Source organism: Podarcis cretensis (assembly GCF_951804945.1).
Source record: "Podarcis cretensis genome assembly, chromosome: 3".
Lineage (NCBI taxonomy): Eukaryota > Metazoa > Chordata > Lepidosauria > Squamata > Lacertidae > Podarcis > Podarcis cretensis.
In genome coordinates, this window is record NC_137172.1 from 92,529,681 (window position 1) to 92,552,651 (window position 22,971).

At 44.4% G+C, this 22,971-nt stretch overlaps 1 protein-coding gene across 2 annotated transcripts in view; it reads right to left on the reverse strand.

The window, feature by feature from the left end:
• Nucleotides 1-30: 30 nt before the first annotated feature.
• HCRTR2 (hypocretin receptor 2) overlaps nt 31-22,971 on the reverse strand; it is a 29,064-nt gene continuing 6,123 nt past the window's right edge. The window contains exons 2-7 of one of the 2 annotated variants that reach the window (XM_079970517.1): nt 16,677-16,837; nt 13,790-14,033; nt 6,325-6,440; nt 4,662-4,882; nt 3,268-3,389; nt 31-1,612 (exon numbers count right to left, since the gene is read on the reverse strand). In XM_079970517.1, the coding sequence (XP_079826643.1) occupies nt 1,362-1,612; nt 3,268-3,389; nt 4,662-4,882; nt 6,325-6,440; nt 13,790-14,033; nt 16,677-16,837 (1,115 nt within the window). In that variant the 3' untranslated portion in view covers nt 31-1,361. Of the gene's footprint in view, nt 1,613-3,267; nt 3,390-4,661; nt 4,883-6,324; nt 6,441-13,789; nt 14,034-16,658; nt 16,838-22,971 lie in introns of both variants that reach the window. The other variant, XM_079970516.1, reaches the window with a different exon arrangement.

Sequence of the window (22,971 nt, forward strand, 5' to 3'; positions counted from 1 at the left end):
GTGCAGCCATCTGGGCACATTGTTCATCTCAATACGTTGGGAGGCATCAGATGACTTCCTCGTGAAGTCAGATGTCCTATAGAATATGCCTTGCATATGGTCAGTGGCAGGTCTGGAAATGGGAAAGCAAAGTGAGGCTGACACAAAACTTCTCTATGGAAGCTAACCTGTTCAAGCAATGAATTTCAAGCCTGGCTCCTGGGCTTAAGACTTTGGTCAGCCTAGAGATGGGTGGCAGTTGTATACAGGGCTCCATTTTGAGTCCCTTTGCTGTCAAGTTTTTCCAGAATACACCATTCTCCAGTTTTCCATTCCTCTCTGTGTATGTCCCATCAGCATTGTTTGGCACTGAGCATGCTTAGCCCTTGTTGAACTCTTTTGGGGTATGTTCCCCCACCCTTTTTAGGATTCTCCCTCCTTTTTAAAAAAATTCTGCCATTTTTCCCAAGCCTGCAGATGGGGTGGACTTTAGTCTTTCAGATTTCAGTGGTGTCCTGTGCAAGGTCAAAATTCGGCACCCACATGACCTCTCACCTCCCTTTTTGCTCAATTCACTACATCATAGTTGGTACACCCTGCAGTGCCCCCTAGACCTGATGCCCAGCACGTCAGAACCAATCGTGCTTTCCTAAATCCACCTCTGCTGCAGATATCTTCCTTGATATGGCTGGTGCCCTTTTGAAGAAGAAGAAGAAGTTTGGATTTGATATCCCACTTTATCACTACCTGAAGGAGTCTCAAAGCGGCTAACATTCTCCTTTCCCTTCCTCCCCCACAACAAACACTCTGTGAGGTGAGTGGGGCTGAGAGACTTCAGAGAAGTGTGACTGGCCCAAGGTCACCCAGCAGCTGCATGTGGAGGAGCGGAGACGCGAACCCAGTTCCCCAGATTATGAATCTACCGCTCCTAACCACTACACCACACTGGAATCACATTCAACAAATGATGTCACTATTAGTATCAATTAGTATGGCCATATTAATATAGGGTTTAGTTATGCTATTTTATGAACAACTTGGTAGAGGCAAAATTGGTCCTAATGTGATTTCCATCATGATGCTTCCCCCTTGCTTACTGCCAACTTTGACTGAAACACAAGATGCACCCACTCTTTATTGAGAAAGGAAATACGTCAGAAGCTCTGACCAGTTAAGGTATATAAAAAAATTAATGTGTTCCCAAACAATCTTATCTTACAGTTCAAAAGCAAAGGCTGTTAAAATCACGCAAGCTTCCAAACAAGGCTGTGGTTTCTTTTAGAAAATAAGAGGTGTTCATTGACTATCGTTCCTTTCCAGTCCGCAGTACTCTGGTTACTGGTTGAGACAACTGGATGCACAGATTTCCACTTACAAAAGTATTAAACTGCAGAGAAACTGGGATGCTCCCAGCTGTGAACAGGTCCATTGCCATTTGTTGGGAGTGTGCTTATATGGGTCAATGCAACGTGCTCTGATAACTTGGTAGCATGGTCAAAATGGGTGATCTGGGTGGTCAAGGATTTCCGACTTTCTGTGCTTGCCCGTCCTCGAAGCCGGTCCTCGTTGTGGTGGCTAATGCCAAAGCAGCAGCAGCAGGAAAAAGCTGCTTTGAATTCTTCTCGGAATTTTCCTGCAAATCAAACAGCACCAGAAGCATGAGATAGTATACTATGAACTGGAATTTTTCCCCCCTACCAACAATTCATGTGTGAAAATGAATCCTAACTTCATTGATTTTTTTTAAAATGCCACTGATACAATTTGGGTAAACTAGGGTTACCAGACATCCCTGGTTTCTGGGGACAGTCCCAGGATTTGCAAATCTGTCCCCGGACAAATTCTGTCCCCGGAATGTCCCCAGATTTGCAAATCTGTCCCCAGGAAATGTGGCAGTGGCAGCCTCAGCAGCCCAGAGCCAGCCTGGTAGCGCAGTTGGCTCTGGCTGGCTTCAGGCACTGCCTGCTGCCGTGGCGCCCGCCATTTTTCCTCTCTGGAAGTCCCCATGTGATGTGTCTTGTGTGCAATGCATCATATGGGGACTTCCAGATAGGAAAAATGGTGGGCGTCAAGACCACGAGCAGCTCCTGAAGCCAGCCAGAGCCAACTGCCCTACCAGGCTGGCTCCAGGCTGCTGACTGCTGCTGCTGCTGCCACTGCCGAAGGGGAACCGGGGATGTCCGGTGGTACAGATCTCCTTCCCCCTTTGTTTTGACTGATCGGGAGAGGCTCAGGAGCTGGGGGTGGGGGGTGTTGCCCAGTTTTTTAAAAACTCAGAGTATTTATGTTTCACAGGGTGGGAAAGAAGGGCTTTGCACCTTTATGCAATATGCATGTGTGCTTGGGCCCAGGGTCTTTTGCCTCACCATCCCCACTACTGGCTCCCTGTTGCTACTCAGCTTCAAAAAAAAAAAAAAAAAAAAAAACCAAAAAACCCAAAACCCCCCCCCAAAAAACAGGGGGGGGGACCCTGGATTCCTTGGAAAAAATCTGGTAACCTTAGGGTAAACCCCAAAGAGATAATGACATAGCTTCATTAAAAACCTGTTCATTGCAAAATCATAGTATTATTCCCCCTCTTGGTTAAATGGGTGGATTCATGGCACATGTAGTGAAGAGAATATAGAGTTGGAAGGGACTACAAGGACCGTCTAGTCTAACCCCCTGGCAGTGCAGGTACCTTTCGCCCAATGTGGGGCTCAAACCCACAACACTGAGATTAAGAGTCTCATGTTCTACCAGTAAACCCAGTAGAGACAGGGAGTTCATCTGTCTTGTCCTGATGTTGGCAGCAAGGGTAGTGTGCAAGCATAACCCCCTCAGGCAGCCATCAGCAGATAGTCTGATAGGAAATTACGCATCAGCCCGAAACTCAAAGCAGGGAAGCCAATTGGAGGCACAAAATATTCCCACCCCCCAACAAGAAGATAAGGGAAGCCCAAAGGCTCATTTATTTACTGTTTTTTTTTTAATTTAAGACATTTCTATACTGCATAATTGTTCACATTTCTAAGTGGTGAACACAAAGCAATGGGGCAATAAAACTTTTTCCTTTTTTTAATCGTTAGACGGAACACTGTCTTAAAATGCTGGAACAAAAAGGGCTTGGCCACATGCCTGGATTGTAACAAGGAGGGTGGCTGCCTAATCTCAGTTGGGAAAGAGTTCCATGGGCTCGAGCCCATTACATTGAATGAAAGACTTCTAGTAGTTCTGAACTGTGTAGCTAAACCATGCAGGGAGGTGGGGGGGGGCATTGATAAAAGGCAGCAGAACTGAACGACTTACCACTGAGGAAGTTATAAATAATTGGGTTTGCTGCACTATTTGCATATACAAGCCAGTGGGAGAATGTAAACCAGGCATACACTGTTTCTCTGTCATTGGCATTGTTGAACATCCCAAACACCCTTACAAAAAGAGAAGAAATGAGAAGACATTAGAAATCGGATTAAATCTCAAATTAGCTTTCAGTTTGAAAGATTTGTACACAGAATATGTATCTCAAAATGCAGAGGACCACAAGGACACAGTGCTTTCATTATTATTAAAGGAAAGGGCCTGTACGCATCTTCTCCAAGGGAGTGCAAATCTTATAAGTGACTTCTAAAGTTTACCGCATGCCTTGATTCAGATAACCACACACTGAGAAATATTTCCGGTCACCTCTGGCCTGAATGCTCTGTGTAAAGTGAGAATGGTGGTGCTGATGGGGGAACAAGGATTGTTCTGGTCTTGGACCAGGCAAATGTTGGTCCTTACCACACTAGCCCTGATCAAGGAGACCTGCTTAGAGACAAGAAGTTACATGGAATCTTGCTGCTTTGGTTGCCCTCACAGTACAAGGCTGCACTCCTCTGCTGGGTGTGCATACTCTAGTTCTGTTGTTTTCCTTATTCTTGCAGGAACCTGGCTTATCACTGAGACAACATTAATATTTGCTTGTGCTCTAATTTCCTGTTTACAGAGAAACACTAAACTCACCTAAGCCCCTTCACTCAAGTCCCTAAGACTGGAGTGCCCTCTAGTGCCTTTAAGTGTATCCTGCAGTTCTTGATTGTTCCCAATGTTGCCTCTTGCAAGATGTCAAGCATGGGCTTGCTGTGGTCAGAACCCTTTGGTTCTTCAAGCAGGTTCTACCACCCTGCCTCTTTTCTCCTTCTCCTCTGCTTCTGAGCCTTAAGCAGCAGCTGAAGGAGCAGAGAGGTGTTTCCACACTTCTTGCTCAACTGTGTTGACAACTAGTCAAGCCAGCCATGTTCACATCAGCTCCAGTTTTGCCTGCCTTTCTGCAAAATTAAAAACCACATGCTAATACCAGGGTCGGGCCATAGCTCATTGCTCAAGCTCATTTCTTGTCCACTGAACGTTCGAGGTTCAGTCTCCAACATCTTCAGCAAATAAGGATTTCACATGACAGAACTGGAAAGGATTTCTGCCTGAGACCTTGTAGAGATCTGAGTCACTGTTGACCATTTGTTTGTGACTTTATGATTTTAAAGTTTTATGTTCTAATTATTTTATTGTAATTTTTTTTGACTTGGCAGTTCATAAACAAACAAACAAACAAATGCTAATTTTGCTATAGGGCTAGTCAGCTGCAAAATGGAATCATCCTGCTACCTAAAGACTAGAAAATCACACACAGATGCATATTATTACTCATTGTGTATTAAGGTTACCTTTTTAATACATTGAGAATGCTAATTGGGAGATAGCAGAGGGCAAAAACCAAGAGAACGACCATGAGCATACGTGCTGTTTTCCTCCGGGTTTGGATTTGTTTGATTTCGGCTGCCACAGCACTAATCCTGAAATTTGCCGATGGCTTCTGCCTTTGGGTTTGTGCTGTGGATTGCAGAGGCTTCCACTTTCTCTGAATCACAGATGAAGTTCCTGGAATCTAGCAGAGCATAGTAAAGGGAATGTTAATTATTTCCATTTGCCCAAAGGGAAAATCTGTTAGGCTCACTGGCCCAGAGATAATAATAATAATAATAATAATAATAATAATAATAATAATAATAATAATAGACACACATGTTGATTTCAATGCAATCTCTTTTCTATGGCTGAAATGAAAGATGCCTTTCCAGAATTGTGTTCATTTTGCTTATGCATCTCCGTTCTGAATGTGAACCCCCTTTTGTTAGATATAAGAGAGACCTGAAGAGGGAACTCAGTAAAGATGCTGAATTGATGAAAACTGGGAGGTAACAGATGGCCACCTTGCCAACTTTGGTGCTTTGTGTGACATTTTGTCTGATGATGGTTCGTCTAGGAGTATTAAAAGCAGAATTTTAAAATGATGTTTTAAATTGTATTGTATTGGTTGCATTTTGATTTTGATTTTCTTTTGTATGTGGCTTTGTAAAATTGGGTTACAAATTTAGCAAATTAAAACTTAATACCTGCTATACTACTGTAGCACACCCATAAGACACACCTAAGGATCTAGTTTATGGGAGCATATTGCTAACTTAGCCAAAGATTCATAAACATGTTCAGAGAGATTATTGGTCCAAAATATGGAACTTTTTTATGAATGAAAAAAATCAAGTTGGCAAATACAAGGGATAACCGATGAACAAGTGGTTCTCTTAATGAGCTCTAATATCACTGAAAAATTGTGCCCAATTGTGCACAATTTCCAATGATATTAAAAAGCCACTATGGTACACCTGCTCTACTTGATGTGACGTACCTGAGCAAAGAGTCAAATCACACTAGCTAATAGGTGTTAAGTAGGCTTGCTGTGTTAATTCTCCTTAATATAACACCTTGTTCACTTTGGCAACTGCACTTGAAAAACAGAGATATGTTATTTTCCATGAGTGGGAGTAGAAACAGCTTCTGCTAATGTATTAAATCTACTCTATCAACAGAAATAAGAAACAAAAAAACATAATATGTATCTTGCCGAAGTGCAATGTAAATGTTTCTGAAATGTTTACAACATTTTTCTTTCTCTGTTCTAGGTGATTTTTCCATTTCTTTTATCAAGCCTTCATCCGAATGTAAACTAAGAGCCAGGAAAGAAAATGATCCTGTCTTAGCAGGAATAATTTCATTTCAGCTCTTTAGAGTGAAAATGTAAGCTAAGAATTTGTGGACTGGATGCAAGCACTTACTTTGCTATATCAGTTCATATGCTTGGATGGTTTTGGACAACATGGTGTTCCTTTTTTGGTGAAAGATTGCTTGCATGTGAATTATACACAATTATTCTACTCTGTACCATTAATATATTTTTGTGTCCATTACTGAAATACATAAATATGTCAGTCTTTAAGAGGCATCATGAAATGGATCACACAGATGGATCTCACAGCAAAATAAGCTTACCTGCCGGCACCATAGCTTTTGAAATATCTGTAGGTAGGCCAACACCATCAGACACAGTGGGGCCATATATGTAACCAGGAAAAAACAAGTGTGATACATTTTGGGGTAGACTTCAGCTGCAAAGAAAACCAAAAAGGACTTGAATAACATCTCTTTTGATCTTCTCTACGTGCGCTCATTTGAAGTTGTTAGTTGCTATGTAATTGTTAATGCATGCAACAAACATATTGTAAAATTAAAGGGCTGAATAGATAGCATCGCTTCAAAACAGGAGCCTTTCCTCCAAAACATTCCAAGCACATTATTAACCAAGGCCACTCAGATCCTAGCATGTTTTGCTTGTGGTGAAAAGCCTTTAGTGTAGGGTGTTTCACACTTCGTGACCCCATGGAGCAGAGCACGCCAGGCACTCCTGTCTTCCACTGCCTCCCGCAGTTTGGTCAAACTCATGCTGGTAGCTTCAAAAACACTGTCCAACCGTCTTGTCCTCTGTTGTCCCCTTCTCCTTAGGCCCTCCATCCTTCCCAACATCAGGGTCTTTTCCAGGGAATCTTCTCTTCTCATGAGGTGGCCAAAGTATTGGAGCCTCAGCTTCAGGATCTGTCCTTCCAGTGAGCACTCAGGGCTGATTTCCTTAAGAAAGGATAGGTTTGATCATATATATATATATATATTTGTTGTTGTTGTTTAGTCGTTTAGTCGTGTCCGACTCTTCGTGACCCCATGGACCAGAGAATGCCAGGCACTCCTGTCCTCCACTGCCCCCCACAGCTTGGTCAGACTCATGCTGGTAACCTCAAAAACACTATCCAACCATCTCGTCCTCTGTCGCCCCCTTCTCCTTGTGCCCTCCATCTTTCCCAACATCAGGGTCTTCTCCAGGGAGTCTTCTCTTCTCATGAGGTGGCCAAAGTACTGGAGCCTCAGCTTCACAATCTGTCCTTCCAGTGAGCACTCAGGGCTGATTTCCTTCAGAATGGAGAGGTTTGATCTTCTTGCAGTCCATGGGACTCTCAAGAGTCTCCTCCAGCACCATAATTCAAAAGCATCAATTCTTCGGCGATCAGCCTTCTTTATGGTCCAGCTCTCACTTCCATACATCACTACTGGGAAAACCATAGCTTTAACTATACGGACCTTTGTTGGCAAGGTGATGTCTCTACTTCTCAAGATGCTGTCTAGGCCTGTCATTGCCCTTCTCCCAAGAAGCAGGCGTCTTTTAATTTCGTGGCTGCTGTCACCATCTGCAGTGATCATGGAGCCCAAGAAAGTAAAATCTCTCACTGCCTCCATTTCTTCCCCTTCTATTTGCCAGGAGGTGATGGGACCAGTAGCCATGATCTTCGTTTTTTTGATTTTGAGCTTCAGACCATATTTTGCACTCTCCTCTTTCACCCTCAATAAAAGGTTCTTTAATTCCTCCTCACTTTCTGCCATCAAGGTTGTGTCATCTGCATATCTGAGGTTGTTGATATTTCTTCCGGCAATCTTAATTCCGGCTAGGGATTCATCCAGCCCAGCCTTTCGCATGATGAATTCTGCATATAAGTTAAATAAGCAGGGAGACAAAATGCAGCCTTGTCGTACTCCTTTCCCAATTTTGAACCAGTCAGTTGTTCCATATCCAGTTCTAACTGTAGCTTCTTGTCCCACATAGAGATTTCTCAGGAGACAGATGAGGTGATCAGGCACTCCCATTTCTTTAAGAACTTGCCATAGTTTGCCATGGTCGACACAGTCAAAGGCTTTTGCATAGTCAATGAAGCAGAAGTAAATGTCTTTCTGGAACTCTCTAGCTTTCTCCATAATCCAGCGCATGTTTGCAATTTGGTCTCTGGTTCCTCTGCCTCTTCTAAATCCAGCTTGCACTTCTGGGAGTTCTCGGTCCACATACTGCTTGAGCCTTCCTTGTAGAATTTTAAGCATAACCTTGCTAGCGTGAGAAATTAGTGCAATTGTGCGATAGTTGGAGCATTCTTTGGCACTGCCCTTCTTTGGGATTGGGATGTAGACTGATCTTCTCCAATCTTCTGGCCACTGCTGAGTTTTCCAAACTTGCTGGCATATTGAGTGTAGCACCTTAACAGCATCATCTTTTAAAATTTTAAATAGTTCAGCTGGAATACCATCACTTCCACTGGCCTTGTTATTTGCAGTGCTTTCTAAGGCCCATTTGACTTCACTCTCCAGGATGTCTGGCTCAAGGTCAGCAACCACACTACCTGGGGTATATGAGACATCCGATTCTTTCTGGTATAATTCCTCTGTGTATTCTTGCCACCTCTTCTTGATGTCTTCTGCTTCTGTTAGGTCCTTTCCACTTTTGTCCTTTATTATGGAAATCTTTGTACAAAATGTTCCTTTCATATCTCCAATTTTCTTGAACAGATCTCTGCTTCTTCCCATTCTATTGCTTTCCTCTATTTCTTTGCATTGCTTGTTTAAGAAGGTCTTCTTGTCTCTCCTTGCTATTCTTTGGAAATCTGCATTCAATTTCCTGTATGTTTCACGATCTCCCTTGCATTTTGCTTGCCTTCTCTCCCCCGCTATTTGTAAGGCCTCATTGGACAGCCACTTTGCTTTCTTGCATTTCCTTTTCATTGGGATGGTTTTCGTTGCTGCCTCCTGTATAATGTTACGAGCCTCCATCCATAGTTCTTCAGGCACTCTGTCCACCAAATCTAAATCCTTAAACCTGTTCCTCACTTCCACTGTGTATTCATAAGGGATTTGACTTAGATTGTATCTTACCGGCCCAGTGGTTTTTCCTACTTTCTTCAGTTTAAGCTTGAATTTTGCTATAAGAAGCTGATGATCTGAGCCACAGTCAGCTCCAGGTCTTGTTTTTGCTGACTGTATAGAGCTTCTCCATCTTTGGCTGCAGAGAATATAATCAATCTGATTTCGATGCTGCCCATCTGGTGATGTCCATGTGTAGAGTCGTCTCTTGTGTTGTTGGAAAAGCGTGTTTGTGATGACCAGCTTGTTCTCTTGACAGAACTCTATTAGCCTTTGCCCTGCTTCGTTTTGATCTCCAAGGCCAAACTTGCCAGTTGTTCCTTTTATCTCTTGACTCCCTACTTTAGCATTCCAATCCCCTATAATGAGAAGAACATCCTTCTTTGGTGTCACTTCTATAAGGTGTTGTAAGTCTTCATAGAATTGGTCAATTTCAGTTTCTTCAGCACCAGTAGTTGGTGCATAAACTTGGATTACTGTGATGTTAAAAGGTCTGCCTTGGATTCGTATCGAGATCATTCTATCATTTTTGAGATTGCATCCCAGTACAGCTTTTGCCACTCTTTTGTTGACTATGAGGGCCACTCCATTTCTTTTACGGGTTTCTTGCCCACAGTAGTAGATATGATGGTCATCCGAACTGAATTCACCCATTCCCGTCCATTTTAGTTCACTGATGCCCAGGATGTCAATATTTATTCTTGCCATCTCATTTTTGACCACCTCCAACTTACCCATGTTCATGGTTCTTACATTCCAGGTTCCTATGCAATATTTTTCTTTACAGCATTGGACTTTATATATATATATATATATATATATATATATATATATATATATAATCCCTTTGACTTTGCAGCTGACTAGATTGCTAAACTAATGTTCAGAAGCATTTGGAAGCACCTAGCCATCCAAAGGCATTGGTTACGCCATCGCCTGAAGACCTTGCTAAAAGATGAGGATGTAGAAAACAATGGAGAGCGACCTTGAAATCAAGGTTGCGAAGCTTAGATTTCCAAAATTGTTGGCCCCCTGGGGTAAGGGGCAGAAGGCCAGCTAGGATTGTTAGGAACACAGGAAGCTTTCTTCCACTGGTCCATCTACAGTATTGTTGACGTTGACTAGGCTGCATCAATAGGAGTATAGCATCTAGATCAAGGGAAGTAATAGTGCCACTGTATTCTGCTCTGGTCAGACCTCACCTGGAGTACTGTGTCCAGTTCTGGGCACCACAGTTCAAGAAGGACACTGACAAACTGGAACGTGTCCAGAGGAGGGCAACCAAAATGGTCAAAGGCCTGGAAACGATGCCTTATGAGGAACGGCTAAGGGAGCTGGGCATGTTTAGGCTGGAGAAGAGGAGGTTAAGGGGTGATATGATAGCGATGTTCAAATATATAAAAGGATGTCACATAGAGGAGGGAGAAAGGTTGTTTTCTGCTGCTCCAGAGAAGCGGACACGGAGCAATGGATCCAAACTACAAGAAAGAAGATTCCACCTAAACATTAGGAATAACTTCCTGACAGTAAGAGCTGTTCGACAGTGGAATTTGCTGCCAAGGAGTGTGGCGGAGTCTCCTTCTTTGGAGGTCTTTAAGCAGAGGCTTGACAACCATATGTCAGGAGTGCTCTGATGGTGTTTCCTGCTTGGCAGGGGGTTGGACTCGATGGCCCTTGTGGTCTCTTCCAACTCTATGATTTTATGATTCTATGCTTCTATGACTGGTAGCAGTTTTCTGGGGTTGCAGACAGGAGGTCTCTTCCAACTCTACCTAGAGATGTTGAGGACTGAGCCAAGGACCTTCTGCATGCAAAGCAGATGCTCTACCACTGGACTGGACTGGACTGGACTACCACTCTACCTTCACCACTTGCAGCCTGGTCAGAACCTTGTGGAGTCAGGAAAAGTATTGAACTGTGAGGTGAAGATCTAGGATGGAATCTGGCATATAAGGGGTTGAGCCACAGCAAATCTGATGGGTTGTGGAAAAAGCCAGCCAATACATATAGCAGGTTATGGGGTGGTGCCAGACAGAATTGGGAGGTCACAGGCTTTTGAAGCCCAGTGCCAGTTACCTCCTAATGGTCAGACCAGTGAAGTACTGGGTGGTTGGTAGTCCTGCTTTAAGTGCTTTGTACAGAATTCTTCAATGGTGTGAATCTCCCAAGGGTTCTATAAATATGCATGAATTACCCGTTTCCAGCATCTGCAACTGTGATATTATCTGGGTAAATCTGTATCTTTCACATGAACCAGATGGAGTCGTTTTTCTCTTAGTGCACAGAATATATAAGAAGGTTCAGTAACTGTCTAGGTCTGAAAAGAAACATTGCTGTGTCAGGGAGCCAGAACTGTAATTGAAATTTTACTGCAGGGGAAATTACCATTATCTTAAGTATTTGAGCTCTCAACCGGCAGGACTCAAGAAACCTCATAAAGAGCCACCACCTGCCTGAACGGTGACCTTCAGGCAGCATAGTGCAAGTATAATTGCAGCATTTATTTCAACAACCATTGGAGGTTTATGGCTTCTAATTTAACATCTTTAGCTTTTCTTTTTTTTAAAAAAAAAAGGGAGAAAAATGTAGAAGCTGCCAGGCTGTGTACAAGTCGATGATGGATCAAGATGGACGAAGAACGAGTCTTTTCCTTTGAAGTGGTCTCAATCAGGGCGGGGATGCATTTGGAGGCAGAACTTCAAAGAAAACCCAGGGCACATACTTCACATAACAGTTGCTTAAGGACCTTTGTGCTTTAAGTAGAACTAAAGATTCCACCAATGTAGCAATTATTACATCTGACTGACAGGGTGGGTAGGAGTGTGAGAGAGCTGAAGGTTTCATCATCAAGGAACCCAAATCCTTAGCTGCTGGGTGCTGTGTTAAAGCATCGGTGAAATTGCTGAATGGCTCTCAGTGCCTTGATTCAGCTGTGTGATTGCCTGTGCATATGTGAGGCTGGTGGTGAACTCATGGCCCAACAGCTACTACATGCTGATCATGTAACTGCAGACCCTGTATTGTGATACTACGACCAAGCAAATCAGGGCATGCCCCTAAAGAGGAAATCCTTTTTGCTAGGTTGTGTACCATGTTGAGTTGGGATCCCATTGCCAATCCCATGTGCTCCCAACAGGAAATTGTGAGGTATTATTGAACCTTTTTGACCGCCATAGCTGGAAAATGGAGCACTGGAAAAGTAGAGATATTTCAGCTTCCTCACAGAACTCATCTCTGGGAGCCTGAAAAGCAAATTAATTCTAATAGTCTCCCAGGGAAGTGAAAGTATGCTTGACACCGCCTTCTGACAGGATGGAGAAATTTCTTCCTCTCGGATTGGCCAATCCGGAAATAAGGAGCAAGGGGAGACTTAAAAGCTGAGGTCGCTGTGATGTCAGCAGGACTGACTTCCAAGCAAATGGATAAAGGGTTCAATCTTTTCCTTCACATACTGTTTTTTCTATATGTAAGGTGCCTTTTGTGTGTGTGCTGCTGAAGAATCCAATCATTCAATCCCCTGACAGTCCAACGTAAATTAAAACCACAATAGCAAAACAAAGTAAATAGTAAATGCATAGCAAACAGCAGAAGTAATACATTTGTTGTTGTTAAGTTGTTTAGTTGTGTCCGACTCTTCGTGACCCCATGGACCAGAGCATGCCAGGCACTCCTGTCTTCCACACACCAAAAACCCAAAGGCCTGGGAAAATAAAAATGCCAGAGCCAAGAAGAGTTCCTCCTTGGCCCCAAGCACACCTCCTAGGAGAGGGAATTCCAAAGGTGGAGTGCCACCATCGAAAAGGCCCTATCTTCACCTGACTTCTAATGGCAGGGAGACACAGAGACCATCCAAACGATCAGTCATTTTATTTGTATGCCACCTTCTGATGTGCTTCTGAAGCTGCTCTGAATGCATGGGCTTGCAAGGTCTTGTGAAAGATGGCAGTCCTTAAGGTATCCAGTTACCCTTGGTTATTCTGGTGATACCTCTGGTTATTTTGGGCTATCTAAAGGCCTGTGAAATTCACAGATGAGGTGGTGGTTGGGAGGGAGAGAGTGTTTGCATGTTTCCCATAGGCACCTGACCAGTTCCTGTGAAAACAGCAGACTCCTCCCATGTTTCTATGTTCACATCTTCAAGTCGTGCACTATGTCAACATAGGCACAATATAGGCCCAACACAGACACCAACATAGGTGTCAAAGGGCACACTTCTGGGCGGTAGAGAGCTTTCTTCTTAACAATAACCACATTGTACCCAACACTTGTACCCAGCAGTGCTGCTCAGTGGGGTGGAGCACAGCTCCCCTAGTTTCGCAATGTAGAGATCATTTCTGGTAACTGAGACATACATGAGAAGGGTGGAGCCAGTGAGGAGGTCAGCATTGTGTGAATGCAGTGGTGGAACCAATCTGATGCTCCCGCTGCTGCGTCCACACCACAGAGACCTCCCTCCTACCTTGCCCCCCCTCTCAGTTATAGGAAACAACACAAGCAATCCTGACCCACCCACTCCACCTCACTGACTGCTACTGCTTGTACCTAAGAAATCCAGTTAGAGATTAAAGGCAGCTAAAAGCCAGTGCCAGAGAAGATCATGTAAAGTCCTGGGTTCAACCAATACCCAATAATTCAGGAGATAAGGTGGGTTTGTTAACTAACTGTATAGTTTTCCTTCCATAATGTCCATGTGGGCAATTCCAGTCCCATGGTGAAAAATACTCACCTCCCCAGCGTTCATCGCAAACCGTGAATAAGATGGTTTTGTTGGCTAATGCTGGCAAGACATGGCTGCACTCCATGACGAACGCCTGGGGGATCATTATAATGCAGGAGACAATCCAGATAATGATAATGCTGTTCCTGGCCCGCTTGGCTGTGCTTTTAAACATCAAAGGGTGACAAATTGCATACCATCGATCCAGGGCAATGCAACTCAGGGTTAGCACGGAAACAGAGACCGACACAGTCTAGGAAGGGGGAAAAGGAACAGAAGGGCAACAAAGCATCAGTAAAAACAAGGAGGAAGGAAATGTTGCTTTGGCACTTTTAACAACTCTTTCAGAATCACATTAACTTTCCTTCCATGGGCACAATCCAGCAAACAAAAGTCACCTCTCAGTCCTGTTAAAAGCAAAGGAATGGACCACCCATGTGCTGTTTAGGGGTTTTCCTGACTCCCATACCCAATTTATTTAGGGGGTGGGGTGCATAGGAGGAGGAGGGAGAGGGGGGAGTCTTTTCACAGGATTAGTTAGGTAAATGCCATCTAGAGTGCCAATCATCTGCAAATGAAAAGCAGTTCTTTTTTTCTTTTTTTTAAAAAAGCACATTCTTGTTATGAATCTGGGAGTGCAAGACACACTAAATTCTTGATTATGCTAGTGGTAGGTTTTAATTTAAGTCTGGAGTATCAAAGACAGGAAATGGCCAGACGCATGTGTATTTAGTATCAATCAAGTGTGTATTTGAGCCATGTTAGATCTTGCTAATCCTTTAATTAATCTAAGTGTTAGAGCTAATTAAGTCAGAACTGGCCTACTGCAAGTGAGGTATTAGCAATGAGTCATTAGCAACTACAGTATAAGGGATTGAAGAAATTTACCATAGAGTGCAAAGAAATAAGCCCCTTTGACTGGAGAGATGAAAGCCAAGATCTTAGAGAAGGGAGGGGAAGTAATGTGGGCCAGAAATTGAGTGAGGTGGTATAATCATCATCATCATCATCATCATCATCATCATCATTTATTTATACCCAGCCCATCTGGCTGGGTTTCCCCAGCCACACTGGGCAGCTGCCAACCGAATATTAAAAACAATACAGCATCAGACATTAAAAACTTCCCTAAACAGGGCCGCCTTGAGTTGTCTTTTAAAAGTAAAATTGTTGTTTATTGCCTTGACATCTGCTGGGAGGGTGTTCCACAGGGCAGGTGCCACTACCAAAAAGGCCCTCTGCCTGGTTCCCTGTAACTTCACTTCTTGCAGTGGGGAAACTGCCAGAGAAGGCCCTTGCCGCTGGACCTCAGTGTCCGGGCTGGATGATGGGGGTGGAGACACTCCTTCAGGTATACAGGACGGAGGCTGTTTAGGGCTTTAAAGGTCAGCACCAACACTTTGAATTGTGCTCAGAAATATACTGGGAGCCAATGAAGATCTTTCAGGACCAGTGTTATATGGTCTCAGCGGCCAGTCCCAGTCACCAGTCTAGCAGCCGCATTTTGTATTAATTGAAGTTTCCAAGTCACCTTCAAAGGTAGCCCCACATAGAGCTCATTGCAGTAGTCCAAGCGGGAGATAACTAGAGCATGCACCACTCTGGCAAGACAGTTTGCGGGCAGGTAGGGTCTCAGCCCAAGTACCAGATGGAGCTGGTAAACAGCTGCCCTGGACATAGAATTAACCTGCGCCTCCATGGACAGCTGTGAGTCCAAAATGACTTCCCAGGCTGCGCACCTTGGTCTTTCAGGGTCACAGTTAATCCATTCAGGATCAGTGAGTCCTTCACACCTGCCTGCCCCCTGTACCTCAAGAACAGTACTTCTGCCTTGTCAGGATTCAACCTCAATCTATTAGCTGCCATCCATCCTCCAACTGCCTCCAGACACTCACACAGGACCTTCACCGCCTTCACTGGTTCCGATTTAAAAGAGAGGTAGAGCTGGGTGTCATCCACATATTGATGAACACCCAGCCCAAACCCCCTGATTATCTCCCCCAGCGGCTGCATGTAGATGTTAAAAAGCATGGGGGAGAGGACGGAACCTTAAGGCACCCCACAAGTGAGAGCCCAGGGGTCTGAACACTCATCCCCCAACACCACTTTCTGGAACGGCAGTGACAAGCAAAAGTGCAGGAGGCGGAGAAAAATGACTAGTGTCTGTTGAATCAAATGCTGTGCTTCTGGAGAAGGCAAACCCCCCTTGGAGTGTAATGCTGGGGACCCCCACCCCCGCAGGCTCAAGTTGTGTGTATATGTGTGTAAATAAACCATATCTCATAAAGGAACCACAGTATTCACCATGCCTCATTTTCCCAATGAAACACAGGCCCAGGTGGGAAATTTGTGCTTGGAATCTCTCACTGCTCTGGAGATTGGGGTGGCATGTTACATTATATTTAATGAAAGGATGCACTAAAGCAGGTGCTTTAGAGGAAAGGCCTGATGTGGTGGAAGAAATTCTGTGATGGAGTGATGTGGAAGAAGGCCAATAAAATGATGGGAGAGTTTTGGATATAAATGAGACGAATGCGTTAACACCCCAAGAGGGCCTTGTTTCTCCCATAGCTGCAGAATTGGATTGTAAACAGGCACCAAACATTGCTCTGTCTGTCCTCTCCCAGTTTGCTGTTTTTACACCATTGCTACCTCTGCTCCCAACTCTGCCTTTTTCTGTTGAGGGATCCATAACCCCCCATCACCTCACCAGGAAGCTAGTTTGGCTATTTCCCAGAATTAGAAGGTTTAATTAACTTTTAACACTTGCTGGATCCAGGGATTAGAGGGGTCAGGCACCTGACCTCAATGCATAACACTATACATATTTATATTAAAGTGTAGCCCGCCCCTCCCCCCACAACCTGGAAAACAATACCTGCAAATAAGGGATCACCTTGCACAGGCTGTCCCCAAGGAACCACGTCTCGGTGATATCCACCACTAACGTTGCTGGAAGACAAGTGATGGTGACAAGGACGTCAGCTAGTGAGAGGTTGACTATGAAGTAATTGGTGACTGTTCTCATGTGGTGGTTTTTCCATACTGCAACACAAACTATTTGCAAAGAAGAATCAATATGGACATCAGGAAGCAACAAATCAGAACAATGCAATTATCTTGGTCCAGAAAAGGCAAGGCTTGGGAACCAAGTTTCTCAAAATTGTGCCTTCTAAGCATTACCTAATCTTTCATACCTTCTTCCAGTTTAAGATCCTCTCATTGGGTGCACTCAGACAGTTTCTACGTCTCCTGCAGTGCTCAGGATCAGTTCAGGGTTGTGGCGTGAAAGGAGGGATCTGCCTGGGATGCCCAAGCCATATGATTGGCTTGGAGAAAGAACAACTGCCTGCATTCTTGGAGAAGGCACAAAGAAGCGAATCTACAGATGGGGGAGCTCCCATCATTATCTGTGACTTGGCTGAGAGCCTTCTCATGCCCATCAACATCAATACTGTTGCCAGGAGGTTGAAAATGAAAATGAGAAAAATGTACCTCTGACAACAACAACAACAACAATACCTTTATTGTCAATGTACAACCTGTGTACAATGAAATTAACCAAGCCTCCCCCCCCAACACTCAATCTCATTGCACTCTGTGTGCTTGTCGCAGAACACACCAACCCCGAAAATCAGTTGCACTATATTATTTTCCCTTCAGCAGCCTAACAGCCCATGGATAGAAACTGTTTTTTAACCTGTTGGTATGACTGATTATACTTCTATATCTCCTGCTGGAGGGTAGAAGATTAAAGAGGTGTTGGCTGGGGTGTGAATGATCCCTGAGAATTTTTCTCACTCATTCAAGTCTTGCTCATTCAATGTCCTACTATTATGCTGCTCAGCAGGGCTCTATTTAAGCATTCAGTTTGCTCATATCAAGGTGGGGAGGCCTGCTGTCTAGTCCCACCAGTGTTTGCCTGCATGCTGAGTTGTAAGGGGAAGGTCTACAGTAAGGAGCCTTCTGTACAGGCTCCCTGTGTGATTTAGAACTGTGAATATTCGGGGGGGGGGGGCATTTTGCACAGGGAACTTGCATGAGTTCAGAGGACTTCCAAATCCAGAGTTTTGTTCTTCAATTCATGGAGGTCAGCTGGCACAGGAACATGAAAGCATGGGTCTACTGTGCACGCACACACACACACACACACACACACACACCACCCTCCCCAAGGGATTTAGAATCACTGCAGTAAAATGAATGTTCAAATAATGGCTCATGGGCTTCAACACTCTGTTTCAGTAGCGTCCAATGAAATGCCCTTGAGCAGCTCACAAAGCAAGACATGGCTGCAGTACCACCCTCCCAAGACCAGGTATTCCAAAGTATCTCATATCTCATAGGTTTCCTTATCTGAATTGAGTTCCAATTTTTAAATTCAAGAATCCACCATGAGATTATAATTTTGGCTGGATTACAGAATGAGAAGGGGTTTGCGCCATCTTGGAATTGGCTCAGTGCTTATCTAGTTGATTGATGGTGCCTGCAATCCTGAATAGACTTACTACGGAGGAAGCCACAATGAACTTGGTGGGATTTACTCATGGGTAGGGATGGGGAAGGAACTTGGTTTGGTTCTCACACTTAATTCACATTTTCCAATACAACACATGAATGCAAATATAGCTGTCCTGTGAAATTCACACTTATCCAAATATTGAGAGACAGTTCTCCAACCGATATTGGAAGAGAGTATGCATTAAAATGCATATAGCAGTGAACATAACAGACAACAAATAACTGACAATTTTTTTCATATAGTTGGGGGTCTTTTTGGCATCAGATTTTCAAATCTGCATTTGACTAGCAAAATCATGACAACAGAAATATTATTCTCCCTCTTAGGATTTATTTTGCAGTTTGGAGGAGTAGGGAAGGGGAAAAATACTTAATTTGTTTCATCACTTTCTTGCTTGAGGAACATCTGAAGTGTTTGCAGTTCATTCATTTTGCCACAATGGGTCAGCCTGCTCCTTTTCATCCTGGCAATAAAACAATGGCGAGGGTTTGCCTCTAGCAAAGTCCTGGTCCTTGCACTAGGGGAATTCCAGCTTCTAAGAACAGGTCTCAAGAATGGGTCCTCCCCAAAACCACACAAGGAGCATTATGTGTGCAAAAAACCACCACTATATTCCTTTCTCCACCATTTTTTTTTTGCTGCACAGATAACATCACTGAGACAGATTCCGTGACAAAATAACAAGCAGAGGTGCCCATGTGCTTGATGGAAGAGCATTCTCCACCAGCATCACCACCAGCACCACATATTCAATTATGGTGAGGGGTCCAGGCCTGCTCCTTAACCCCAGGCTCAAGAATAGGTTTATACTAAACCTAAAAAGGTAAAAGGTAAAGGACCTCTGACATTTAAGTCCAGACTCTGGGGTTGCGGCACTCATCTCGCTTTACAGGCTGAGGGAGCCGGCATACAGCTTCTGGGTCATGTGGCCAGCATGACTAAGCCACTTCTGGTGAAACCAGAGCAGCGCACGGAAACACTGTTTACCTTCCCACCAGAGCAGTACCTATTTATCTACCTGCACTTTTGGCGTGCTTTCGAACTGCTAGGTTGGCAGGAGCAGGAACTGAGCAACGTGACTGAGCAACCCTGTCGTGGGGATTTGAACCGCTGACCTTCTGGTCGGCAAGCCCAAGGCCCAGTGGTTTACACCACAGCGCCACCTGCATACCCAGTACTAAACCTACCGAAGGGCAACAAAATGCCAGCTGTCATGGAGCATAAGAAATGTGCAAATAACTCAGATGCATGTCACCTAACAGTCCCGCTACCATACCCCCAGGAACAGGCACAACACATCCGGAAGCACACTTCCAGAAGCAGGCACACCACTTTTGGAGGAGGAGGAGGAGAAAGAGTCAGTGAAGATAAGGTGACAATGGGGGCGGGGGGCAGCCACAGAGAATGTGGCAGACAAGGGGTGGCTGCGGTGAGGAGGTGGCATGATGTGGTGTGTGAGTGTGTGTGCCCTGGATTTGTGTGAGAAGATGTCGGAAGGCGTGTCTTGGGCAAGAGTTTTGCTGGATTGCTGCATGCATTACAGCACTGCGTGCAATATCTAAACTCACAGGGTAAAACAAACACAGATCCCACAGATACGCATAGTTGGTTTTTAAACAATATTTTTCAATGCAATGCACCGCTCCACTCTGTCCAGGTCAGAGACCTGCTGCACTCCTCAGCTGCACTCCTCAGCTGCACTCCTCACCTTGTGCACAGCTGCTGCCTGGCCAGGCCAAAAGAGATGTGGAGAGGGGCAGTTTCTGCCACGGTGGGTCAGGCAGGTGAGCAAGTGTGGCTTGGACGAGAGCATAAAGCTCTTCATGGCATTCTTGGAGGAATGTGCAGCTTCTTTGGCATGAACCCACAGCAGCAGCAACAGCAAAAAAGCAACAGCCCCCCCCCCCCGAACCAAAGTAAGACACTTTTCAGTTTTGTCAGGTGCTATTTGTAAAATTGCAATGCTGAAGTGTCCTCTGTAAGTGTCTGCAAGAAAGATGGATGGGGAGAAAACCAGAACAAGGTGGCTGCTTCCCTGTGACCGTACTCCCCCCATGGCATCCTAGCTGCTCCACCAGGTCTAGTGGACACCAGCTGCCACTGGGTAGATTTAATGAATTTATGACTTTTCTGGCTGCCTTTTTCCCCTCCTGGAACTCGAGGACACATGCATGGAGTTCCCACTTCCCATGTGGCCCCCTATCCAGGCGTAGGCCGGGCCCATATCTGCTTAGCTTCAGCATATGGCTTCAGAACATGGCTTGGAATAGATGCAAAAATGCCCAGCTAGCTTGGCGAAAACCATGACCAAGTCAGCCGTATTGCGATACCATCATCCATGAGCCAGTTGTGAAATGGGAGCGTAGATCTCTTTATCTAGCTTAATAGAACACTTAAAAATATGGCCTTTATTCTTCTACTGAAAAAATGAAGGCCATTCTTGAAGGACATCTTACTAAGATCCTGTTGAGTTATAAAGGCCTGTGCACTTAAACGGTAAACAAAAGAAAAAGCCCACTCACTATTTCTGTGGTTAGACGGGTTTTGAGTGAGGTGAGAGGTGAACCATTATTAAATCTGAGTGCATGATAAATTCCAAGTGCTGATCAGAAGTTAGTAGGGAGCACAGACATAGCAGGCCTCTCTCCAAGGGAGCAGTAACAACACACTTTGCAAAACACTGGCTGCTTCAAGGCTCCATCTAGCAAAAATCATAGCAGCACATTGGCAGGGTCTATGATGGATTTTTTTTTATATATCAGCTGTAAATCTCCCCAGAATATGCCTTTCTCTTTGCTCCATGTGGCAAGCGGTTCTTGACACCTGCATAAGAGGTCAGCCATGGTTGTAAAGCCTGACCCACCAAGGGACAGTCCCAGATTTACAGAAGCTGTCCTGGTTTCTGATTTGAACCCAGAGTGTCCCACTTTTCCTTGGGATGTCCCTGTTTTCATTGGAGAAATGTTGGAGGGTATGGAGTTATGCAAGCCTCGAGCCAAGGAGATAAGTAACTATACAACCTTAGAAGACACCTGAAGGCAGCCCTGTATAGGAAAGCTTTTTAATGTTTTATGTTTTTATATATGTTGAAAGCTGCCGCGAGTGGCTGGGGCAACCCAGTCAGATGAGTGGGGTATTATTATTATTATTATTATTAAATTGGATATCCCTATTTTTGTCGGAGAAATGTTGGAGGATGTATAAAGCACAGGATGCAATTCAAAGTCCAGGCAAGTTAATTCACATATACAAGAATTTGACAGAGCAACTGGTGCAAGGTGCAAATGATGGAACATTCTCGTCTTCCTTAACATGCAAAGTGAATGGAGTCACCTTTGGGTACACCAGTTGTTAAATCACTTGTTATGAGTTTCCAGTCAGCTGACGGAGCTCAGAAAAGTTCGTAGTTGAAATTAATTTGCAGATCCAAAAGGCCACTGGAAAATTTATTGTGACCTTCTACTCAACATGAATCATGAATTTTCATATGGCAACGTCGGGAGGTTTGAAAATGAATCTTAATTTGGTATATTTATTCTTTCTGACCTCAAGCCTCACTTCATCTGGTGTGTTATCATTATCATGTCTAGAGCATCTCATGAGAGTGAGGGTGAAGCTCTGCACAGCAGCGAGGAGCTGCTTCTATTGGTCAAGGCTCCCAGAATTTAGAATTTAATTTAGAATCACGTGCAGGGTTCTAAATTCTCAAGTAGAGAAGGCCCTCCCCTGTAGACCTTCACCCTCACAATTGTGGAATGTTCTAAACATGATCCCAGATGGCGTGAGGCTTGGCAGCAAACCCCGCTTTCCCACACATGTAAGAAGGATGAGCAGCTGAGTAGGGAGTTTGTCTCCTAGACAGGAGTTCAAATCCCTGCTCAACATGAAGCTCATTGGGGGATGCCCTAACTTTATCAGCTTGACCTTCCTCTGCCATCAACTTACTGTAAGAACATAAGGAAAGCTTGCTGGACCACTCCAAGGCCTCTCTAGTCCAGCATCCTGTTCTCACAGCGACCAACCACATGCCTGTGAGGAACCCACAAGCAGGTCCTGAGCACAAGAACACTTCTCCACCATTTTTTCTGAAACTGGTATTCAGAAGCATACTACCTCCAGATGTGAAGGCAGAGCACATCCATCATGGCTAGTCCTGTACATGGGATAAGCTGCACAAACCCCTGAGCTCTTTGGAGAAAGGATGGGCTACAAATGAGAGACATCACATATAAGAGAGTGAGTGAGTGAGTGAGTGAGCGAGCGAGCATGCATAACATTAAAAAATTGTAGAATGTGGATAGTCAGCTGGTGGTTCATAGGCTACTTCCAACCTCACTGTCACGTTCTCCTACCCCATGCCTTATTTCCCCAGCACCACCAGAAAGAAAGTGCAAGTTGGTTGCATAAGAGAGGCTCCCTTTCAAGCGGACAGCACATTTTCCCAACACTGGACTGTCCGAAGGGAGTTTGCTCATTGTTGCTTCTATGGATTGCAGACCTATGGATGTTTTTAAATGATCCGGAATAGATGTCCAGCATTCTCTTCCCATATTGGCCAGCCAGAAGCATATGTGAAACCAAAAGCAGGACATGAGCATAAGTCCTCTGCTGTTTACCTCTTCTCCTATTCAGAACTGCTATTCAGAAGCATACGGTCTAAAGTGGGGGT